We start from the raw sequence: 20,861 nt of genomic DNA, 5'->3' as shown, positions 1-20,861 counted from the left end.
ATTTTCAGGTAAATTACATAAATGGTTCTTATTTTTTATATTATATTTTAATTGTGTTAATTTGGTATCTAATCTTTCAATGTAGTGTCAACTTAATCTCTGCCGTTATCTCATAGATGGAATAGTCTAACATGTTAAACGGTTTAAATAAAAATTAATTTATTATCACATCAACGGACACATGTACTCCTACATCGTATTAAAATATTTAAAAATAAATAAATATATTGTAGTTTTCACAGAGATTGGGTTAAGGAAAAAGAATTAAAATCCCTCTCTCTCACTTTTTCTAGTACTATAATCTCTGTCCCTAGCCTCTAACTCTGCAGCTAAAGATAACAACAGGGAATAACTTGACACGACATTGAAAATTTAGGAACCAAATTGACACAATTGAAAGGTTATGGACTAAATTAAAATATGATGTAAAGGATAGAGACCAAATACTTAGTTTACTCTTAATTATTATTTTTTTTTTGCCAAACCACAAATTAATGAAATAGTGCCCAATTATTTTCTACGACGCTAACCAGTAATAGTGTCCAGTGAAGTGGTGGAGGATGTGGATGCTAACCAGGCTAGGGAGTTACTACGACGTTTCAATGTAATTGTTCTTATCAAAATGTTTCTATTCATCATTATGGATGTACATTATATCCAGGTTCAATTTTCCTGAGCTGCCAGTTTCTTATATTTGACCTTTTCTCTTATATAGGATGGTTCCATAAGGGCAAAACCTAAGATTGAAAAGAAAGGTAAGTTCTTGTTAGTTATGCTGGTTTGTCTCTCTTGTATTCAGATTTGAACTTTTGTTAGTTCACTTATCCTTTTTGAGTATACAAGTTTTGTTATTTTTCTTTGCGTCGTCTTATAGCTGGAGTTAGTTAACAAATCTTGTTTTTCTTGGTAATGGGTTCATGAGAACTGATGGTTGTTGGAGCAAAAATAACTTCTGCTTTCCCCGTAAACAATGGGCATTCATGTGTCCAGTCCTGTACAAGTTCTTGAATTGTAATATATCTATAAAAAGAACCAAAGAATTCATGAAACTAGATTACTGTGCTTAGTTTGAGGTTGGAGGACTTGTATATTTCTGACTTCTAGGTCGTGGATCTTCACTTAGTTTCTATTTCTACTTAAAGCTATTACCAATGTTAGGATAATTCTTGGCAATAATGTTTCTCTATTGTGGATTACAGTACCACATTGGTGATTATGGTATTTTAGATCCATCATATATATGTTGTAAATTATAAATTTTTTTCCTATTTTAATATACACATGTTGATTCCAAATCCTTCTTTTAAAAAAAAAATTTTTTTTTGCAGAGGCACCGGTACAAGTTGCATTCGGTGTTGGAGGCGCATCTCCTTCTCTAAGGTATGGTGTTCCTAGGGCCGGGAATATTAACGATAGCAATCAAGGATCAGCCTCAAAGAGTATGTTCCCTTTGAGGCACTCTTTTTCTAATTAGCTGCTAACAAGATGTTTCCAGTGCATTACACATGTAACGTGTATGCAGGTAGTGCATTTGCTTCAGGCCTGAGAGAGAAAGAATATCAAGAACCATGGGTAGGTAAAAATGTCAAGTTTATGGGCCCAAATGACTATGCTTGGTTACTGGTTCCTGTTACCATCTCTTTTTCTTGTAGCTGTGTGTGTGGTTATTTATTGCTTTTGTTGGATGCTGCTGCAGGACTACTACAGTTATTATCCTGTAACTCTTCCTGTGAGGAGGCCATATTCAGGAAATCCAGGTATGTTTGGAGGCACATCTTAAAATAAATAAAACTTAAAATAAGAGCTACTTACCAGAGTAACACCATGAGTTATACCGACCATAGAATGTTACTGGCTTTGTTATTTACCTAAACGGGTGTCATCTTATTCAGGATTTTTTTAGAAAATAACTATAAAATCTAAACAATATCATTAGTTAGCAAACATTTCAAACTATTTTGGTTTATAACAATTCGAGTTTGGTGGAGTCGATTTGTGGGTTGTAAAATCGAGTTTAGTATACTCGATTTTCCTTTTTTGCAGCAGATGACGTGGGGAAACGGCGCACAGAAATCGAGTTAAATAAACTTGATTTCTATGCATACAAACCGAGTCCAATACACTCGGTTTTTACACATAGAAATCGAGTCCGTTGGACTCGATTTCTGTGTATAAAAAACGAGTCTATTAGACTCGGTTTTATATGTACAAAAACCGAGTCTGATAGACTCGGTTTTTCTACACAGAAATCAAGTCCTGGACTTGGTTTCTATTTTCTTTTGCCACACGTAGAAGAACTCAAAAAAACTCCCTCATTCCCTCCCACACTCACAGTGCGTCCATTCCTTCTCGGTCTCAGCTCCGTCGCCGTTCCGTCGCACTCATTCCCTCTCTTCAGCTCCGTCCTTCTCCGTCGCCGTCGGCCCTCCATCTCGCTCCGTCTCAGAGTCTCAGCTCCGGTCTCTCACTCTCCGTCGCCGTCGCCGTCGCCGTCATAGAAACCGAGTCCATTGGACTCGGTTAGGCTACTGCAGTACTGAACCTTCTGATTTCATTTTTTCTTCCCTGCACCTTCTGATTTCATTTTTTCTTGTTCTTGAGTCTTCTGATTGCAATTCATTTTTTCTTGTTCTTATTGAGTGTTGGAACGACTGGTTTTGTCAATTTTTCCCTGCACCTTCTGATTCTTCAGTCAGGAACGAGTGGTTCTGCAGACAAAGAAACCGAGTTCAAAGGAGTCGGTTTCTAAGCCTGAAAAACAAGTTCATTGAACTCGGTTTTCAAGCATGGAAATCGAGTTCAATGCTGTCGATTTCCAAGCCTGGAAACCGAGTTCATTAAACTTGTTTTTCAGGCTTAGAAACCGACAGAGTTAAACTCGATTTCTGCCTATGTGGCCACTCCGCCAATCTCAGCTAAAAACCCAGAAATCGACCCTCCTTAACTCGAATTGCTAGAAACCAAAATAGTTTAAAACGTTTCCTAACTAATGATATTGTTTGGGTTTTGTTGTTATTTTCTAAAAAATCCCTCTTATTCACTTACTAGAAGAAAAAGGTTGCCATCTTATAGGCGGTTTGGCTTGATTTGATTCTTTCTGTTTCCTTTTCTAGTATTGAGGATTCATTCATTGTCATGATTAAACTTGGTTTCTGTTGCTGCACTATAAGATTACATTTAACTTAAGTGTATTGCTTGTAGAAATTCTTAATGAGGAGGAATTTGTGCGGGATTCAGAAACCGTAGCTTATGATGAAAATTCAGCAAATCCAGCAGTAGAGCTTGGTCTAATGGTTTGTAACCTGATCAATTAGTGTTTCATTCTTAATTCCTTTGTTATACATTTAAGGGTTGGTTTGCAGGAGGAGAATCAGGAAGCAAGCATGTTCTTTCTTCAATTACCACCAACTATGCCTATGATAAAGCGGTCAGCAACTTCAGATGACCGGGGGGTAACTGACAGTGTGAGGCGTCCTGGGGGTGCACGTACTGTCAAGAAGACCTGTGCTTGGGATGAGTTACCAGCAGGCTTCATGGGTAAAATGCTAGTATACAGGAGTGGTGCTATTAAGCTGAAGCTTGGTGAAAGCCTTTATGATGTAAGTAGTCTTTGTAATAAAACTAAGAAGCAGAATTGGAAGTCATTTTGTCACTCTTCACGCTTCAACTACAAAAAACATTTTTTTTTTTTTTTGATAAGTAACGAAAAATTGTATTTGAAAGAAAATAACCCTAAAACACTGGCGGTGTATTAAGAGAGAAGTACAATCAAGTCAAAGGACAATGATCAAACAAATTTAAAAGAGAAAAACAAGGTGGAGAAAGAAAAGCAGCACTCTAATCCAACAAAGTACGAAGGAAGAAGGCTTTAATTTCAAGGATATTCCGTTCACATCCCTCAAAACTTCTGGAATTCCGTTCTTCCCAAAGACAACTACATAAGACATTTAATAGCCTACATTGGTATATCATATACAAAGTCAAACATTTTGGAGACCTTTGTTACTGATCAAAAAAGTCAAAACATTTTGGAAACCTTTGTCATATGATATATATATATATAAAAAAAAAAAAAAAAAACTTGTCAATTACATTGCAAAACTTGGTCAATATCTTAGATCAACTATTGAGTTACCTAATTACACAAAATTAATCGATTATATTCTTTATTAAGTTCCTATTCTTTTAAATTATCTGAATGAATACAATACAAAATAAAAGGAATAGTGGTTTCTCACCATACATCTGAGTTTTTTCTTTTCTGAAATGGATGCAGGTTTCTCCGGGTCTAGATTGTGTGTTTGTTCAGGATGTTGTAGCGATCAATACTGCAGAGAAGCATTGTTGCGTAGTTGGGGAGCTCAATAAGCGTGCCTCTATAACCCCTGATGTGGACTCTGTTGTGAATAGTATGGCTCAGGCTGATTTATGATAGTTCTTGCCCGTGGGAAAAATATACTTTGGTTTTTATACTTCAATTCTGAAACCATCAGTCCAAAAACGCACTGATAAAATTTTGTTTTAGTTTACATTTAACCATTTTTTTGTTCCATCACAAAATGTCAAAGGATAAGATGGCAAGTTGCTAAAGAAAGCTACAGATTACTCTTTGGAAGAAAAATATAGGAAACTAGTTGAATATCCTTTTGCTTGTGATTCTAGCATGATTATTTACAGATAATATCAGAATCTTTTCAAATACAGCTGTGGTTACATTACGTAAAATATAATAGTTTAATTGTCATTTTAAATGAACTCATTGCAACTATTACAATTTTGGAAACTTCATTGTCTTACTTAAATGATGGTGAGATTTTAAATTCAAGTTATTCAGCAGAAGATTGGATATGTATCAGATTTCATTGCCATTATGTGCCTTGTGATGACATTATTGATGTTCAAAAACCAAGCTGTATGTTCATCTATGGGAAGCTCCTCATATTTCTCTTTGATTCCTGATTTCCTTTGGCATTTTTTGGGTTAAATTATCGAGTAAATAGTTCATCATGCTTGCTTTCACATTTGTTTTAGTTCCTAATTACTTTATTAATTCTACACTGTAAACAAACAGTGTGACAGACATCTTGATTATTCTCCTCTTTAACACACCAAATGGTGCATGAGGTTTGTGATACATGACAGTCAAGACTTATCTATTTCATTAAACCGATCATATTGTAGCATTCAGAGCAGGAAAGTTTAGCATTTTAATTACAACAGTGAAACTAAGGTGATCTGAATAGGTGGATCTGCCTGATGGGATAAAATACTCAGGTGGCGGTTCTCCTTTTAGAAGCATAGCTTAAATCCATTCGGGAAAAACTAAACAGAACTTTTATCTCAGTGATTATAACATGAATCCAATTAATTTGTAATACTGAAAGAAAAATTTATTTTGATGGAATGATATGACTATTAAATTTTGACCGAAGAAAGGTTCTGAGTATGAGAAAATAGTTAGCCCAAACCTTTATTTGTGAAAAATTGACGCTAAAATAACAGACAACCAAGTTTACATTTGTGATTCAGAATCACATTATTTTTAACTTACGATTCTGTTATGTGCTGACCAGCTTACAACTAAATTTGATGTAATGTGATTTGAGCTCCATGTTGTGGTTGCAGAGTCATAACAGTATAAGGTGCATGAGTGTAGGAGGGTGAGAGCTCAAATGAGAAATGTTGTAGAATCATGGCCAAAGCAATCTTAGCTTCTATAATGGCAAAAGTTTGGCCAATACAGGTCCTTGGGCCCCACCCAAAAGGAAAGAATGCCAACTGATCCTTTGATGCCTTTGAAACTCCTTCAGAGAATCTCTCTGGTTTGAATTCTTCTGCATCATCTCCCCAAAGTTCGGGATCATGATGGATGAGTAATGTAGGTATGACGACATCAACTCCAGCCGGAAGGGAGATATCTCCTATCTTGGTTTCCATGCGAGCATGTTGACATTGAGCAATCACTGGTGGATATAACCTTAGTACTTCATAAAGAATCATGGTTACCTGCAGTAGAACTTTACACAATAAGTATTCAATGAATAAACTACATATTTGTGGCTTTTAGGATTTTGGAGAAAACTAGGAGACACTTTCTAGAGTAATGATAGATGCATCTTCACAAAAGAGGACTTCGGAATTGTGTATTTGAGCTTAGGGTAACTACAATTACCAGCTTAGAATAGCAGCATGGACACCTATATTCTATGGGCTAACATAAGTGAAGTTACCCCAACTTTAATTACCAGCCAGGAACTGGTATTTATTTTTCGATGTCGGCAACATTGCGCTGGTAGCGGTGCAATTACCTACTGATTGAATGGTGTACTATTGGCATCCAGCAGTCAAGGTATCATTTAGAAGGCATTTTGATAGTACTTTTCTTGTCTCTGAAAGAAAAGATCGTGTTGATCCTGGCTTTGCAAAGCAAGAAAAGTACTTGAGAAATGCCAACCGAAGAATTACTTAAATTATGTTTAAACTTTATCTCACATCAATATTCTTATATGATTGTTTGGAAGGCCTTAATCAACTTGTGTAGAAGGTGGTTGGGAGGACTACTCACAATCCTGAAGTGGGTTGTAGCTTCAAAATTGGGTTCCTTCTTTCCACAGACTTGTAAGACTTCCTCCCTTGCCTTTTCTTGCCAGTCTGGGTGCATAGCTAAGACTATCATGGTCCATGTCAACCAGCTTGAAGTTGTTTCTTGGCCTGCAAGATAGAACTGCTTGATTTCCTCTATCACCTCTTCAATTGACAATTCATTATCGTTTATGACACTTGCATTTTCTGGTAAATTGTTCTGGTTACTAGATTGCAAGAGCAGGCCTAGCAAGTCATCAGCCGTGGATTCTCCAATTCTTGTGGAATTCACTCTCTTTTGGATTATGTTCCTTAGCATTGATTTGATCTCTTTATCCAGTTCCCTTCTCCTCCGATTCTTCGGAGTAGGTATAAATCTACAAAACAATGATTAAATGATATATAGATAGTAAGCTATTTAAACAGTGATATGTAGATGTTATATACTCACTACAAAGAGGCATACCTATATATACTACATATGAAATCTTCTTTGTAGTAAACACAAAGGTCGGAGTAACAACTGTTGTAGTTGTTTCAATGATGAAGAAACGGAATGTATTAACTTGATACTGTTAAGTTACCTAAACCCAGGAATATACAAGGTTTGCATGGCTTCAAGAACTAGTAGGATCAGCTCCTTTTGAAGTTCAAAGATGAGTTTCCCTTCTTCATAGTTGCTTCCAAATGCTGCTCGAGATATAACATCTGCAGTAAGTTTTTGAAGTTCAGGCCAAATATCAGCTTCATAACTTTGTTGAGGGCTAACCATCTTCTGCCATTGTTTGATCATTCTGCGACAGCTGGTTGTGAATACTGGTATCATCCCCTTCAAAAAAAAAAAAAAAAAAAAAAAAGATTAATAAGGAGAATTGTCGAATGGGATTTTATAAGATCATAAAGAACAACTCCTTTTATGGTTGAGCCTTGCATATGGTTATAGCATGAGTAGGAAATGATGCAGTGTAAAAATGGAACCTCCAGTCTCTCTAGGTGGAAAGCAGGATTGACGATCCTTCTGCGTTTGGCCCATTGCTCACCCTCTAGAGTTGTTAGTCCCCTTGTTAGAATGAGAATAAGAAGGTTTAGTGGTGGCTTTTGGAAGTGACCTAGCTTGTTATACAGAATATCTTTCATCATCTCTGGGTCCATTATAATAAGCCTTGGTCTTGTCCCAGTCCAACACATTGATATCTTCCCTGTTAGAAAAAAGTTGAAATATGTAACCAATTTAGAAACAAACTTGAAATTGTTCCCACCTACATGAGAACATTTCTTCATGTATATTAATGACTTTCTCTGTAACTCTTTAGTTATACACTTACAAATACGTACCATATTTCTGCACCATATTTAGGGTAAATGGATCGACACGTGGAACAATCTGGTGCGTCAGATTAATGGGTTTGGACCATGCTTCAGTTATGGCCCTCACAAACTCTTTCATGTCCCCAATCATCAGCTTGTAAGGAGTGCCTCTAATTCCTTGGCGTTTCATGCGCTTCTCTAGCAACTTGGGTTTCCACCAAATCGTGTAGGAAACTTTCAGAACACCATAGAGGAGTAGAAACAATAAAGAGAAAGCTAGAGAATATAACACACAGTCATTCATACTAGTTAACATGTTTTTGTTCTTCCTAAAAGCGAATTTGAGATGTTATGGAATTATTCATGGTTCTGAACTCAAATTTCTGCAATATATATATAGCTAAACTCCATTTCATTCTTTGTATTGTATTGTTTACTTTCAATTTTTCAGTCAAATTCTTATCTTGTAGAGGACTTTATAATGCTTGTCAAAGAATTCGCTTTATAATACTGGTTTGTTTCATAAAACTTTTGACTTATTTATCTTGGAGAAGAAGGTACATTGGAGTACGAGAGAAATAGTTTAGTGGTGTGGTACATAAGCATTTTATCTTCTGACACTGATCTTCTAGATATTTTTAGATAAAGGAACTATGCATGGTTGGCTGATAAAATTGTGTTGCTTGCGTGAGGAGCAAGGCTATAGTTAAATGAAAGGTTGTGTGACACCACAAGGGTTTTTGTTAAATGATTTTGTTTTAAGGGATTGAAGAGAGGCAATTTAATATTTTCATGTGGTGCTACATATGTAGAGGTCATGTTAGTCACACTTGACATGCTTTTTAGTCCAAATTTACAACCTAATTGATTGTAGTGTGTAAAGTGAAACATGAGTTATAGTTTAATGCAGTAATTGTGCATTCTAAAAATTTAGGCTGGTAAGTGTAAATAGAGGTATAATTTATGGTGATAAAGTGTAGTTTTCTCTTTATATGTTCATATTTTGTCTATGATGACAATAGTGGGTTGGGTAATATTTATGTTTTTTTTTTAATATAATATTCTCTATACGGATTGCATTTAAAAAAAAAAAAAAAAGTACCTCCTACTTGCAATAATTTTATAATTAATTTCTTGTTTTTTTTTTCTTCTTTCTTCTTTCTTCATGACAGGGGAATAATCGCCTTTTGTGATGAAGATAATGAATGTAAAATAATTAAAAGTGTCTTTATTATATGCTCTTATTAGTGCATTATAAAAGTGATCTTAATTGTGGACACATGTTAAGGTGATATTTTCTAATTACACATTGATAGACCTTATTTAGGCTGACTTGTGAAAAAATTTGTGTTTTTAATATTACTCATTTAATAAGTGGCCTCAATGGTGGACATGTGCTCTTTAAGAGTGATGAGCACGTTCATGATTTTAATTTATACGGATCAATGATACTTAAAAAAAATTAGAAAGATAGGTACTTCTTATCTGTCAAACATCATACAAATGTACCTATCAAAAGAAAAAAAAAATACAAATGTCAAATGTCAAACAATCTAAAGATAAATAAATTATTTCTTCATAGACAAATAAATAAACCATTTGATGTATAACATGTGTGGGGCCCAATGATTTGAGGCCCTGGCCCATTTTATTCGTTGGGGTCCAAGGCCCGAGCCGAGGAAGGTTATAGCCCAGGCTCGGTAATACAAGTACAAAATGGTCTTGAGATACAGCCGAGGACGATTCAGTCCTCGGCATGTCCAAGGTCTCACTAAAAGAAAGGGCAAAAACAGTACAGGAACAGTTTGGAAAAAGAATCTAAAATATCTAGGTCAATAAAGAGGAAGACTCTGGATAGAATAACGGCTAAGGTCAAAAGAAAAGCTGCCATTACTGCCATTCAACACTCTGCACTTGGCAGGACCATACGCCTCAGCTTTTACAGTCACTCCCAACCACTCTGGGTAGGGGCTGATGGGACAAGTATCAGTCCTGGAAAGTAGAACCCACACGTGGACGCTGGATAAGAGAGATAGGCTAATATAAAAGAGAAAGAAAGCAAGCCAAGGAGGAGGCTGGGAAAAATGGCCAGAATCCAGAGCTTCCCAGCCCGCCTCCAGGAGAAAGACTCCTAGGGCGATGACGACTTAACCATGTATGGATATCACCTAAAACCCACCGTTTGGCGACTAAGGCCTAGCCTTTCAAACCCACGCTCTACAAATGATGTTGTTTGGGTCTTTTTACGTGCGAACCCAACACCGTTACGGTTCGTTACGATTCGTGTCCTTACATATGGATATCACGTAAAACCCACCGTTTGGCGACCAAGGCCTAGCCTTTCAAACCCACGCTCTACAAATGATATTGTTTGGGCTTTTTTACGTGCGAACCTAACACCGTTACGGTTCGTTACGATTTGTGTCCTTACAACATGGAATACAGTTGACACACCTTTATTTTTTTAATTTTTGGCGAATTTTGGGTTTAATGTTTTAGTGTATAACGATGGTGATACGTGTCCACTTTTAGTCACGTGTCACTATCTTAACAAGTTGAGTGAATTGAAGCATTGGGCTTCAGCTAAATCTTTTTATTTTTATTTTTTATATTTATAATCAATTTTGTTTGTTTTGTTTTTAGGTTTCTCATAGTTGTTGAGCAATGACTGATCACATTTTTCAAGAGTTTGAAATTCTTGTGCCAAAAAAGAAATATATATATATATATATATAAAGGAAATTCTTGAGCCATCTTTTCATTTTTCCTCTCACGTCAAGGAAGGTGGATTTAGTGGTCAAGTTTTCTGGAGATTTTGGGTCGGTGACTCTCACTCCACAGTCCACACAACACCAGCTAATAAGCAGAACCGAGTTCAATAGATGTGCACAGAACGGGCTTGCAATTTAAATTTATGGGCCATTGAAACACCAAGGTTATAGGCCTTTGCTCATGATAAGTTAAGTGAAACTCCCTTACACAAAACAAATCTAATGGTACGCTGTGGAATGAGGACGTTGTAGACTTCCAATTGAACTCAACTTATTGCAAGCAGTTGGGGGAAAATGTGTCCTGGTGAATAATCACAATTTTTTTTTTCCTTCTTGATAATTAGATGGTTGGGAGAGTGAGGATTGAGAATTTGAAGCTTGGATGTTTTCGTTGAAAAGACCAAGAAATATCAATTAGTTGAACTATAAGAGTCTTGACAAAAATCAGAAACTTAACTATTATTAGTTGGAAGGACATAGTTTGAATCCTAAACCCAAAAGTTAAAAGGATCTAGGTCCAAAGAGCCCAATACAATGAATTTGTAGAGAGTGGGTTGGAAAACAAGACTCTAATGATTTGGGTAACTATTATAGTGGATCCAAATGACAATAAAGTAAAACTGGATTGGTTGTATCTAATGAAAATTGTCCTCGGCACGGTCCGAGGAGATCAGTTCTTGTATATAATTCTTGAAGTTGATTACAAGTACAGTTTTTATAGCTACAATATTTCTCTCTTAATTCTCCAATCCCTTTTTCTCAGGGTTTCCTTTTTCTTTTATACTATCTTCCTCCTTTCATTTCCACCCTCCACGTGTAGATTAGATTGCTGGTGTTGATCCTTGTCCCATCAACACCTTCCTGAAATCTTTAGGAGTAGCTGTAAGGCTGAAAATTGCTATTCAGGTATCACTTCCTCATTAATGCGGTCAGAGAGTTAGCTACAGAGCATTTAATGCGGTGGTAGCAACTTTCTCTTAGATATTTCATAGTCTCCTTCTGTCCTGTTCCTTCTTGATACTTTTCCTAATCAGTGGAATTGTCCGGAACGTTGCTCTTGATGTCACACAGCACCTCCTGACCTCGGCTTTGCTTAGCCGAGGAAGCATTCCTCCTCGGATCACCTCCCTGGAACATCATGCCTAGATCCCTTCCTTTATTAGTACTGACCTCTATAACACATTTACCCGTCCTCGGACTATTAGGTGTCCAATATATTCTATTGGGCCTAACATCCCTACATTAGCTATTTCCCAAAGATTACAAAACTTAAAAGATAATATTATCATGGATATTTTAGTCTAAGTATCTTGCATTATCGCTAATATTTTAAATAAATTTCTTTTATGTAATTCATATAGTGACGATTTCAAGGATCAATTGGATTGAGTTAATTATTAATATATTGAATTTTTTTAAAAACATAAATATTAACAATTTACGAGCAAAGTCTTCAAAGTAAAGAATAAATTTACGAACAGAGTCTTGATCAAGAGCTCTTTTTTATAACCTATATTTTCATAAACTTTATTAATTCAATACTTTTCAATTTTTTTGAGATTTTTATGATGAAAGTGAGATTTTGATTCATATATTTTAGGTTTTAAAAAAATTATTTTGCAAATATATTTATACAATAATCTATTTTAAACTAATATTTCAATTTTTTTATCGATTTTTTTACTAAATATTTCTAAACAATGTTTTCAAATATTATTCTTGATTTTTATGACTAAAAATTTAAATATATTAAAATTTTAAATCCAAGCTTTTGATAACAAGTTCCTTAAGGATGCAAATTAATGTAAATTTTTTGTTGTTGAGAAACTATGTAAATTATTAAATGAAGTTTTTATATATGTATTGTTTAAAAAGTCAAATTGTCTATAAATATCAAGAAAATTACGTGCAATAACAATTAATTTGTGCATACAAACTAATAAATTATTAACAAATGTATTTTTTTTTCTTTTGAAAAGTATGAATTACAGCTTATAATTGAGTATTTATTATTTATTGAGCTATGCACAAGGGCAGGGGAACCATGACCCCTACCAAATCCTCCTCCACTACCAATATATAGATTTTTTGTATAAAAACATATAATTAACTCATTAAATAAAAATGTATTTAAAGTATATTCTCTTAAAAATATCTTTAATTGTTCTTAAAAATAAAAATAAAAAATCTCTTTAATTGAAGCCTCTTTTGTTTTCCATAAAAAAATCCCTTTATTATTATTTTTTAAAAATAAATTTTGCATTTGGAGAATACAAATATGTACATTATACTTTTATTATTTTTATTTTTAAAAGAAATGACAGTAATGGATTTTATAGTTAAAAGTTAGAGATCCTTTTGTTTAGAAGAAAAAGTTAGAGATCCTTATTGAATTGTCATCTAAAAATTGTTACTCTCCAACAAGTTAGTGTAAGGGTCATATTTTATATATTGGCATATTCAAGAACAAAACGCACTTTACTATTTGAGTCTTAGGTTTTAATGTGTTTAAGAAGATCATTTAGTGTCCAACAAATTGTATTATTAAAGACATAAAAATAATTGAGAAACAATATAAGAAAAGTTGGAACTGCAGATCTCGACACCTGCTCGACACCTGTCGATCTATCGAGATTTAATGAATCTCGTTACCTAACTCGACACCTCTCGATCTATCGAGACATGGGAAATTAGAATTCCAAGATTTGTCATCGGCCCATGATGCCAATGTTTTTCTAGGGTTTTGTGCCCTAGGGTTTCAGAGCATATAAAAGTTATATTTTACAGCAGTCATCATACACACAGAGAGACGTACAGAGATACACACTTAACAGGTGTTTCAGGGACTTTTTGTATGCCATAGGGTTTTGTATCAAGCTGCTTCCAAATCTACAGGCGTGGATTGAAGAACTTTGCTAAACAATAACAATCAACTATTGATGTGCTGTTAGTCACGTATTAAGATCTGTGCAAAGGAGAAATCTCTACAAGAATAAGTCCAATTGGGTATTGGAGCTGATGCTAGTATAGGCCAATAGGTTCAACTGTCAATTGGTATTTTGGGATACTTCGGTTCAAGGACGGACCCAGGAAGAGGCCTAAGGGGGCCTGGGCCCCCCCTGGCCCAAAAAAAAAATTTTAGTAGGTAAAATTTTCCCAAAAAGAAGAAAAAAAAAAAGGACTTGGGCCCCCCCTTATTTTCATGACCCATCCTATCCTAGCCGGCCAGCCCACTAAGCCCAGTCAAGAGCCCATATAAATCTTTGAAAAAAAAAATGTAAAAAAGAAAAAAAAAAAAAAAAGAAGAAGAAGAAAAAAACCCAGCGTCCAAAACCAAACAGAACAACTGAACAAGCGAAAAAGGAAAAACAAAGGAAAAAAAGAAAGAAAAGAGAGAGGCGAGACAGAGACAGTGAAAGGCGAGACTTAGAGAGTACTCACGCCGCCGCTCACGCCACCACCATGCGAGAGAGACCCATCTCGTTGCCCACATCGCCACCCATCTCGCAGAGTCACAGACTCGTCCCTATCAACTGTGAGCGTCGCATACCCAAACGGGAAACGGCGACACCAACGCCGCCACAGCCCACGCGAGACCTATCTTGCCGCCAGTTGCTCGATCTGCCCAGCCCAACTTCATTGCTCTAGCCTTCACAGTTCACAAGTATTTAATCTATTCTTTCCTTCAAAACCTAATATAATATTTGTGAATCTCAGAATCTAATAATCTGTGCTTGTGGACTTGTGGTGTTTGTGTTTTTATTGATGAGTGATGAACTGAATTGGTGATTGTGAATTGAATCTATGCCTGTGGTGTTTTTTTTTTTTTTTTTTTTTTTTTGTGGCTTTGTGACTCTCTGTCACTCTGTGTTTGTGACTTTCTCTTTTATATTATATAGAGAGAGAGAGAGAGAGAGAGAGAGAGAGAGAGAGAGAGAGAGAGAGAGAGAGAGAGAGAGAGAGAGAGTAGAGCTTGTAGAGATTAGAGAATATAAATTAGTGTAGTGTTTAAAGTGTTTTACTGGTTGTCCTTTGTTGACTGGTAGTTGGGCAATAATAGGGACAAGTGACAGAAAAAAAAATGATAAAGTTAGGAAAAGTTTTTTTGTTGCTAGTGCAGAAAGCAGAAAAAATTCATAGTGTCGGCAATGGGATTGGGTGAGTGTTAGAAATATGGAGACAAGACAAAGACAGAGATAAATAAAGGCAAAGACGAAATACAAAAGACAAAAAAGCAAATCATATAATATAGAAAATTGTCACACAAATTTAAGAATATAACAGTGATTCACTTGCACCTATTGTTAACTCATAATGCTAAATTAGATAAATTTATAAATTGAAAAGAAGTGAGAAATAAATTTTCAACTATGAAAGTTGTCAAAACTAACCTTCAAAACAAAATGGAAAATGATTTTTCGACGGACTCTTTGATGTTATACATTGAAAAGGATATAGTTTCGACATTTAGTTTGGATTCAATCATAGATGATTTTGAAGATTTGAAAGAGCGTCAAGTTCCCTTTTCATAGATGATTGTATTAAGAAACAATAGTATTTCGTGTCTTTTGTTTTTGTTGGTAAATGATGTATTTTAATATATTAAGAAACAATGATTTTTGGGTATTTGTCTTGGTTGATAGTTTATTAATACTATATGGGTGCGTATTTGAAATTTTTTTTTTCGCTTATGTCCGGCCCCCCCCAGCTTGAAATCTTGGGTCCGTCCCTGGTTCGGTTGTGGTAAGATTCCTTAGACTTGTAACCAATTGATTCTTAATTAGTGGATTCTTCGAGAGTGATGACCTAAAATTCACTCGATAAGGTTTTGCTTGTGAGGGTTTTTCCCATCATGATCAAATCTCCATGTCAAACTAATTTTTCACTGCATTTAATTTAGTTTAGTGATTGGCTGTCTGTCACTTTTACATGAACCTACCATTTTTTCTTCATCATTCACAGTTTATCACTTAGACAGTTGTGGCATAAGTGGTCTTGCTCTTAGTACGTTAATAAATCAATTCTACCTAAATTTATAATAAATTTGAAAAAATAATTAAGTGTTAATTTAGTAAAATAAAATTCATAGTAGCACTTATGCATGGGACTATTGATAGGGTATTTGTATTCAGCAAAAAAAAAAAAAAAAAAAAAAAGATAGGGTATTTGTTGAAAAGTGAATTTAGGCATATGAGTGAGTTCAAACTCACATTTTCACATTTTAAATAACATTACACACTTTTTCACACACTTTTTCACCAATACGTATTTCAAAAAACTCCAAATCTACCAAACACTCCCGAACTTTTGTTAAAGCATGATTTGAATTCGAGCGTATCTATGAAGTTTTTCTTCATAAAAAGAGGAGATATTTGAGGTGTGCATGGCGGCTAGTGCAGTGCAGGGAGGCTGGTGCGAGGTCCTTAGCTTGGAGCTTGGACCAGAAATTTGAGCTACCACATCCACATGGGGTTTGTGGGGTTGCCAAATAATATTGGTAGGACTAGGAAGCTACCATGGAATGAAGACACCTGGTCTGCTCTGCACGGAATTGAGAACCGTGTAGTTTTGATTGGGATGGGAGTGGGAGTGGGACCCAAAATTGTCGTTTTAAACCTTTTAATAGGAAGGAGCCATATGTGATTTCATGGACAGTTGTACCCAAACGTTACTCAACCATTGATTCAAAAGTCAAAACAGACAAATAAAAAAAAACATACATACGTTCCTAAAAAAAGCACATACGTACCTTCGTTTTTGTCTCTGAACTTTCATCACTCTCTTTACATCATCAAAGCATGATAAATAAATAAAAAAAAAAAATTATTTATATTTATATTTCTTTCCGTTATTTTATCTTCTTGTAAATCAAACAAAAATATTCTCTTTTTTTTTTCCTTGTATATTTATTTATTTATATTTATATTGTATAGTCTTAAGCGATTATGCTTGGAAGTGTTTACATGTATCTGTAGATGCGTCACATAGTGTCAAGTTTTGCATAAAATGAAAGATAGAATATTGGAATTCTACGTGCAATCTCATTTTTTTTATCTCCTTAAAATGTTTTATCTCCAAAAGTTTTTTTTTTTTTTTTTTTTTAAATGGAAGAAAGTTGTTTTTACAATTATTGCTCTTTATAAGGGGATTTTTTTTTTTTTTTTTTCATTCCATGTGTGTCATTCATATTTTGCATATGTTGTGCCCTTGGTATCTATAGCATCTTGTTTAATTACATTCATGCTTGTATGTTGTATATGGATTCTTTGTGCCCTTTTGATCATCTTTATGTTTCCCTAGTGGAACTTTATAGCTTTTTGTGCCATCTGTCATTCATGAAAAAAAGGCGGAAAAATGTGGTTTTTGGAGATTTTACATGTTAGGGGGAGTAATATATGTTTTTGTAAAGGAGAGATGTGTTTTATTTACTTAGGGGGAAAGCATTATGTACTTTGGGGTTTTGTGCCCATTTTTTATTGTTATACATATTCTTGAACCTTACTTGTTTATTATCTGTCATTGTTTTCCATATGATGCGTATAACATGTTTGTTAAGTGCTTTTAGGAAAAATAGGTTTGGAGCCAATCAAAACAGTTAATCTTAGTTTATGTTATGATTTCTTGAGATTGGTTGTTTTTAAATAGGCTAGTTTGTTTGAATATGGGTTTATTCTTTGTAATCGAGTTATTAATGTATTGGACTTACTTTTGTACTTGAGGTTTTTATTGAGTTTTAATACGTCTTAAAGTTGTAATTGAAGATCAAGTTGAAAATGCAAATTTTGCTTAAGAAAAACTCAAGAAAAATGCATTTTCAGCATGTACCTCAATTGCTGGCTCGATACCTCTTGATAGCTATCTTGATACCTCCTCGACACCTCTTGATTTATCAAGAAACCTTTTGCCTTCTTGATACCTCCTCAATCTATCGAGTTTCGTAGATTAGTAAAAATCAGCAACATGAAAAAACCCATAACTTGTTGGTTTGAAATTCGAATTGAGATCCGTTTGAACTGTATTTAAAGAACATTATAAGCTATCTATTAGAAGGCTTTTTATAGAGAGAAACACTCCGTTTATGCAGCTAGGATTTTTGTAACCAAGTTTTATCTATTTCACCATGCGTAAGGGTTTCAAAGAAAATCTGAAGATCTATTGTTGAAGAAGTTGAAGCCGCTATAGCCACCACAAACTTGTTGCTATGAAAAAAACCTTCAGAAGGTTCTTGAAGTCAATTGGAGGTTCCAATTGTGATTGTGGATGGAGTGTTCATTTATTGGAGAGTTTAAAGATTCTGAAGCGGTAGAAAGATTTTGCTGTAAGTTCATCTACTGAATTGTAGAATTTAGAGACAAAGGTTTTGTACTAGATCTTAAACTTTTCTTTACTATAGTGAATTGTTTTTTGGGAAGGTTTCCCCCCCTAAGTTTTTTAATGTGAAATTAGTTTGTTTCATTGGTTTTCCTGAGATATCATACCTTGTATTATTTACTATTCTACTATGCATAATATTGATGTTTGATTGTTTAACCAATGATTATTCATAATAGATCTAATTAACAAATTAGTTTTAAGACTTGTTAATTCTATCAACCGGGGTCTAAATTTCCCAAAATAAATGGTAGATAAAAAAGTGATTAAGTGATTAGATGAAAGCCAATAAAAATCTATCAATTCAATACAACTGTCATGTATGGAGCATTGGCCCTATGACATATGACATTGCAAACATTTTTATTTAGTCCAAGCTCCATGATAGACTTGGTACAGTTCTGATGCACTGAACCTAGCTAGTCTCCACACAATCCAAACAGAAGGTTCTCATCCCACAATAGGACGCGCTCATTACGCCAGGAGTACTGCGTATTCTCTTTGAAATCTATCTTAACATTCGTTTGGATTAGTCCACACGTACAACTAAAGTGGGAAATGAAAGGATAACTATATTGATAATGCGACCACACCAGCACAAGTTTGAAAAAAAAAATAAGATATACAATCTTGTAGTTGAAAATATTAACATGTACCTATAGTTTTGACTCAATTATTGTGCTAGCCATTCCTCTCCGGAATCGAGAAGTGAAGCCAAAGACTGAAGATTGGTAGCTACATTGGGTAGAAGTTGAACACAATCGCTAGTAGTCCAATCTTGCGGCAATTGTTGAGAGAGAATTAGAGGTTGTTCTGAAGTAGATGATAAATCATTTCTTCTAGCATCGTTATCGGAATAATTGGTTATGTCACACATATCTGGAAAGTCTGAGCTGAGAAGATCCGTCAAGCAAACTTCCTCCATGTTGAAATTCATCATGAAATCCAACGAATTGAGATGATTATTATCTTCATATGTATCGGATTCCACAAGCTTATTATTTGTGGAAAGTTGACCAATATCCAATATTTGGTGTCCTGTCCCAACTGTCTCCAACTCCATGGAGTTAAAATAATGTTCATATTGGCTTGGCGGCTGTGGTGTGAGAAATACCTTAGAACATCTAATTGCTTTGGTCCGGATCGCTTGCGTGGATAAATTGCTCTGCTTTGATGCTTGCTTCAATTTATTTTCATAAGAATGCTTAGGAGTTAGAGCAGGGCATTGAGGGTCACCAACTCTTTTTCCTAAATTGGTGTTCCAATAGTTCTTTATTTCATTGTCTGTTCGCCCTGGAAGCCTCCCAGCTATTAGAGACCATCTAATTAAAGAAAAATATATATATTAGCTGCCTCATAATTAACTTAATTTACTATATTGTTATGTTACATGATTAACTAAACAGTGTATAACAGTTTATTTCAATTTTATAAAATTCTATCGCACTTATATATGTAATAAAAAAAAAATTACAATATTGTTATATGATTGTTTATGTTATTAACCATATAATATATATACTTTTTCTTTGGAGAAAGAGAGAGAGAGAGAGAGAGAGAGAGAGAGATCTAAACCTGTTTCCCAAGAGCTTGTGAAGCCTAATGATGAGTTCATCTTCATCCGGTGATATGTTACCTCTCTTAATGTCTGGTCTAAGATAATTCAACCAGCGAAGCCTGCAGCTCTTCCCACATCTTTTCAAACCTGCACAAAATTAACCATTTCATTTTTATGTGAGCTTCATATATAGAAAAACAAAGAAATCCCAAAAGAAGTCACATGCATGCATGTCTTTATTTGGCTTTCTTATAAATACTAAAAGAAAATAAAGGAACTAGTCATTCACTCTTTTTAAGTCTTAGAATATTAATATATAGATATATCTTACCTGCTCTTTTTGGAAGGTTCCTCCATTTGCCTTCACCATGGATTCTAATGTATTCTGTGAGAATTTTATCTTCTTGAGCTGTCCAAGCACCTCTGTTCAACCCCTCCTTAGCACAACAAGGGCTTCTTCCCATTTGGCACTTCTTCTTCTCCCAACTCTCTCACTCTCTTCAATCTTGATGCTTCTCTGTGACTGTGATACTCTGTAAAGTTGTAATATTTGCTATTTCCTCTGCTCTTGGAAACCCCATACTTATACATATAGCTCATTTATGTCCTATTAAAATAATTTATCTTTGCTTTTAGCATATCATAAAATTTTAATTTCTGCATGGTCCATGTGTCTCATAGCAAATGTGGTCCTCTTTCATTTAAACCGACGTGCCAAAATTTTTTGTAAATTTTTTTTTGGGTAGAGTTATTAATTACTAGGTTCAATTTCTTATTTTCAAAAAAAAAAAAAAAAAAAACTAGGGACATGTTTGGTAGACTGTAATAGTCACTGTAATGTAATAGTTATTCCTATGGTTTAGTTATTCTTTAGTTTGGTTATGTTTTTATTACAAGGAATAGTCATTCCTTATGAATAGCTATTCTTCAAAATGAGGAATAACTATTCCTCTTTAAAAGGTTGTATTAGCTATTCCTTAGTAAGTGCAATAATTTCAAAACTTAATATATTTCTAAATAAACAAACTTTCCATAAACATCTAACAATTATAAAAATAAAAAATCATAAAAAATAAAACATATCTCTCTTAAATTTAAAAATAACAATTTTTAAGGAGATATAATTGTATGAGTAAGATATTTCCTAAAATAAATGTTAAGTTTCATTCTAATGTTATAATTCACAACCAAACTAATGAATAAGTTTAGTTATTACATTACAATACACTTTATTACTAGTAATAAAGATTACAATTTCCTAAAATAAATGT

General features: G+C 34.4%; 3 protein-coding genes across 17 annotated transcripts in view; 1 reads left to right on the top strand and 2 right to left on the bottom strand.

Moving 5' to 3' along the window:
• LOC126706411 (uncharacterized) overlaps positions 1-5,772 on the top strand; it is a 38,144-nt gene extending 32,372 nt beyond the window's left edge. For 4 of the 13 annotated variants that reach the window (XM_050405837.1, XM_050405843.1, XM_050405850.1 and 1 more), the window contains 8 exons: positions 547-604; positions 716-755; positions 1,329-1,439; positions 1,523-1,572; positions 1,697-1,757; positions 3,202-3,293; positions 3,363-3,599; positions 4,277-4,701. In XM_050405837.1, coding sequence (XP_050261794.1) covers positions 547-604; positions 716-755; positions 1,329-1,439; positions 1,523-1,572; positions 1,697-1,757; positions 3,202-3,293; positions 3,363-3,599; positions 4,277-4,432 — 805 coding nt within the window. In that variant the 3' untranslated portion in view covers positions 4,433-4,701. Of the gene's footprint in view, positions 1-546; positions 605-715; positions 756-1,328; positions 1,440-1,522; positions 1,573-1,696; positions 1,758-3,201; positions 3,294-3,362; positions 3,600-4,276; positions 4,702-5,625 lie in introns of those variants that run through there. The other 9 variants (XM_050405838.1, XM_050405842.1, XM_050405839.1 and 6 more) reach the window with 7 other exon arrangements.
• The window catches only part of LOC126706413 (transcription factor MYB1-like), a 28,292-nt gene extending 8,127 nt beyond the window's left edge, over positions 1-20,165 (bottom strand). Inside the window, exons 1-3 of one of the 3 annotated variants that reach the window (XM_050405852.1) lie at positions 19,922-20,165; positions 19,608-19,737; positions 18,580-19,354 (exon numbers count right to left, since the gene is read on the bottom strand). In XM_050405852.1, the coding sequence (XP_050261809.1) occupies positions 18,706-19,354; positions 19,608-19,737; positions 19,922-20,054 (912 nt within the window). In that variant the 5' untranslated portion in view covers positions 20,055-20,165 and the 3' untranslated portion in view covers positions 18,580-18,705. Of the gene's footprint in view, positions 1-18,579; positions 19,355-19,607; positions 19,738-19,921 lie in introns of those variants that run through there. The other 2 variants (XM_050405854.1, XM_050405853.1) reach the window with 2 other exon arrangements.
• On the bottom strand, positions 5,398-8,503 carry LOC126706410 (cytochrome P450 72A397-like). Its single transcript, XM_050405830.1, has 5 exons — positions 7,918-8,503; positions 7,561-7,781; positions 7,167-7,411; positions 6,566-6,959; positions 5,398-6,006 (listed from the first exon to the last, which is right to left on the bottom strand). The coding sequence occupies exons 1-5, from the start codon at positions 8,204-8,206 to the stop codon at positions 5,581-5,583; spliced, it is 1,575 nt and encodes a 524-aa protein (XP_050261787.1). The 5' UTR covers positions 8,207-8,503; the 3' UTR covers positions 5,398-5,580.
• Positions 20,166-20,861: the final 696 nt, after the last annotated feature.

Source organism: Quercus robur, chromosome 11 (genome assembly GCF_932294415.1).
Source record: "Quercus robur chromosome 11, dhQueRobu3.1, whole genome shotgun sequence".
NCBI classification, from domain to species: domain Eukaryota; kingdom Viridiplantae; phylum Streptophyta; class Magnoliopsida; order Fagales; family Fagaceae; genus Quercus; species Quercus robur.
Note: the sequence above shows the minus strand (reverse complement) of the source record. Positions and strands in the feature narration are given on the sequence as shown.